This window comes from Austrofundulus limnaeus, unplaced genomic scaffold (assembly GCF_001266775.1).
Source record: "Austrofundulus limnaeus strain Quisiro unplaced genomic scaffold, Austrofundulus_limnaeus-1.0 Scaffold44, whole genome shotgun sequence".
Lineage (NCBI taxonomy): Eukaryota > Metazoa > Chordata > Actinopteri > Cyprinodontiformes > Rivulidae > Austrofundulus > Austrofundulus limnaeus.
This window is the reverse complement of record NW_013952446.1, coordinates 318,594-319,999: the sequence shown is the minus strand read 5'-3', so window position 1 is coordinate 319,999 and position 1,406 is coordinate 318,594. Positions and strand designations below refer to the sequence as shown.

Here is a 1,406-nt window from a genome sequence, read left to right as displayed (position 1 = left end):
CTGCTAAACTAGCCTCGTAAAGTTACAAATAGGCTACTAATTATTATTATTATAATCTGTATAGGGTTTATAACATAATTATAGCACTGCATATGCAAATTACCTTCAGAAAGACTTGTAAAATCAATAATATCCTGCAACTGCTGCAGCTAGACCCCTTCTCCAAAACATGCTGAGTTCACATTTATGCCCCTGACAGTCCAACAACAGCGTTTACTACGAGAACCAATCAAAGTGTGCGCTGTGGGGCAGCTATCAAGCCCATTGGTCAAACCCCTATTCCTTTGCGCATGCGCACTCACCGATTCAGTCACAGCCAATGACGCCACCCATTCATTACTGAAAACAAGCCCAGACACAACCAGACGACAGCCGGACAGCCACGGTTTACTGACCCGGTTCTGGCAACCGGTGTTCAGCACGAAAACACGAACTTAGAGTCTGGACTGAAATAATAAACGCAACACCACCACTCGGGGGGAAAAAAGAGGAAAGTTCGACAAAAAAAAATATATCCTCAAAATAGCTTGCTGCTTACCTGTCAAACAAGAAGCGCGTCGACGACATCGCCGCTGCGGGTTCGCGGACATGACTCTCCAGGATGACCTGACAACAGCTGCAGCGAAGGGAAACACGGCCGGTGTGGAGGCTGTTCTGCTGAAAGGAGCCGACGTTAACGGGAAGAACCAGTTCGGACGAACGGCCCTACAGGTCGGTATTTCCATTGTATGTAAATGTGTCAAAACACACAGAGAGATAACTTTATTATCATCAGCTGCGCGCTAATGCAAACTAGCAACACTTTGTGCGAGCTTTACAGAAATAAAAACTCAGCCTAAAACTTGTTTTTACCGACAAACAACAAGAAATGGACTATTTGTTTAAAAAAAATAATGTCAAATAAATGTCCGCCTCTAAATGAAACGAAACTGCGTTTAGCCTTTGAACGACGGGACATTTTTTGTCAATAACATTAATCTACATGTTCGGATTAAATTAAAGCAGCTACTCTTTCGCACATCATAACAGTTTATAAATAAAGAGAACACGTTTAAATTGCTATATAAGCTCGAAAAATATATAATTGCCCTCAGGCTTTTACACATTTCCTAATTCCTAACGCAACCACAATAACGAGGCTTGTTTTTCCCCTAATTAAAAAACATAATAACCATGACACCTACACTGTTCTTATATGTGCTTAGTTTTTGTAAAAGTTTCAACAGTATTAAACATGTTGTTATCAGGTTATGCATCGTGCAGAGGTTCAATATCAAGTTTGATATTAGAAAATAATTCCACATTTATCACGTTAAAAAGGGGCATTTTATGCACACATACGGATGAAATTAAAGGCAGAATGTTCAATACAAGTGTTGCTTTCAGTGACCTGTTTCCTGTTGGAA

General features: G+C 40.5%; 1 protein-coding gene across 1 annotated transcript in view; it reads left to right on the top strand.

Annotated features, from left to right (window-relative positions):
- Positions 1 to 155: 155 nt before the first annotated feature.
- Positions 156 to 1,406, top strand: part of cdkn2a/b (cyclin-dependent kinase inhibitor 2A/B (p15, inhibits CDK4)) — a 2,650-nt gene continuing 1,399 nt past the window's right edge. Inside the window, exon 1 of the mRNA XM_014007735.1 lies at positions 156 to 711. Coding sequence (XP_013863189.1) covers positions 589 to 711 — 123 coding nt within the window. The 5' untranslated portion in view covers positions 156 to 588. The remainder of the gene's footprint in view (positions 712 to 1,406) is intronic.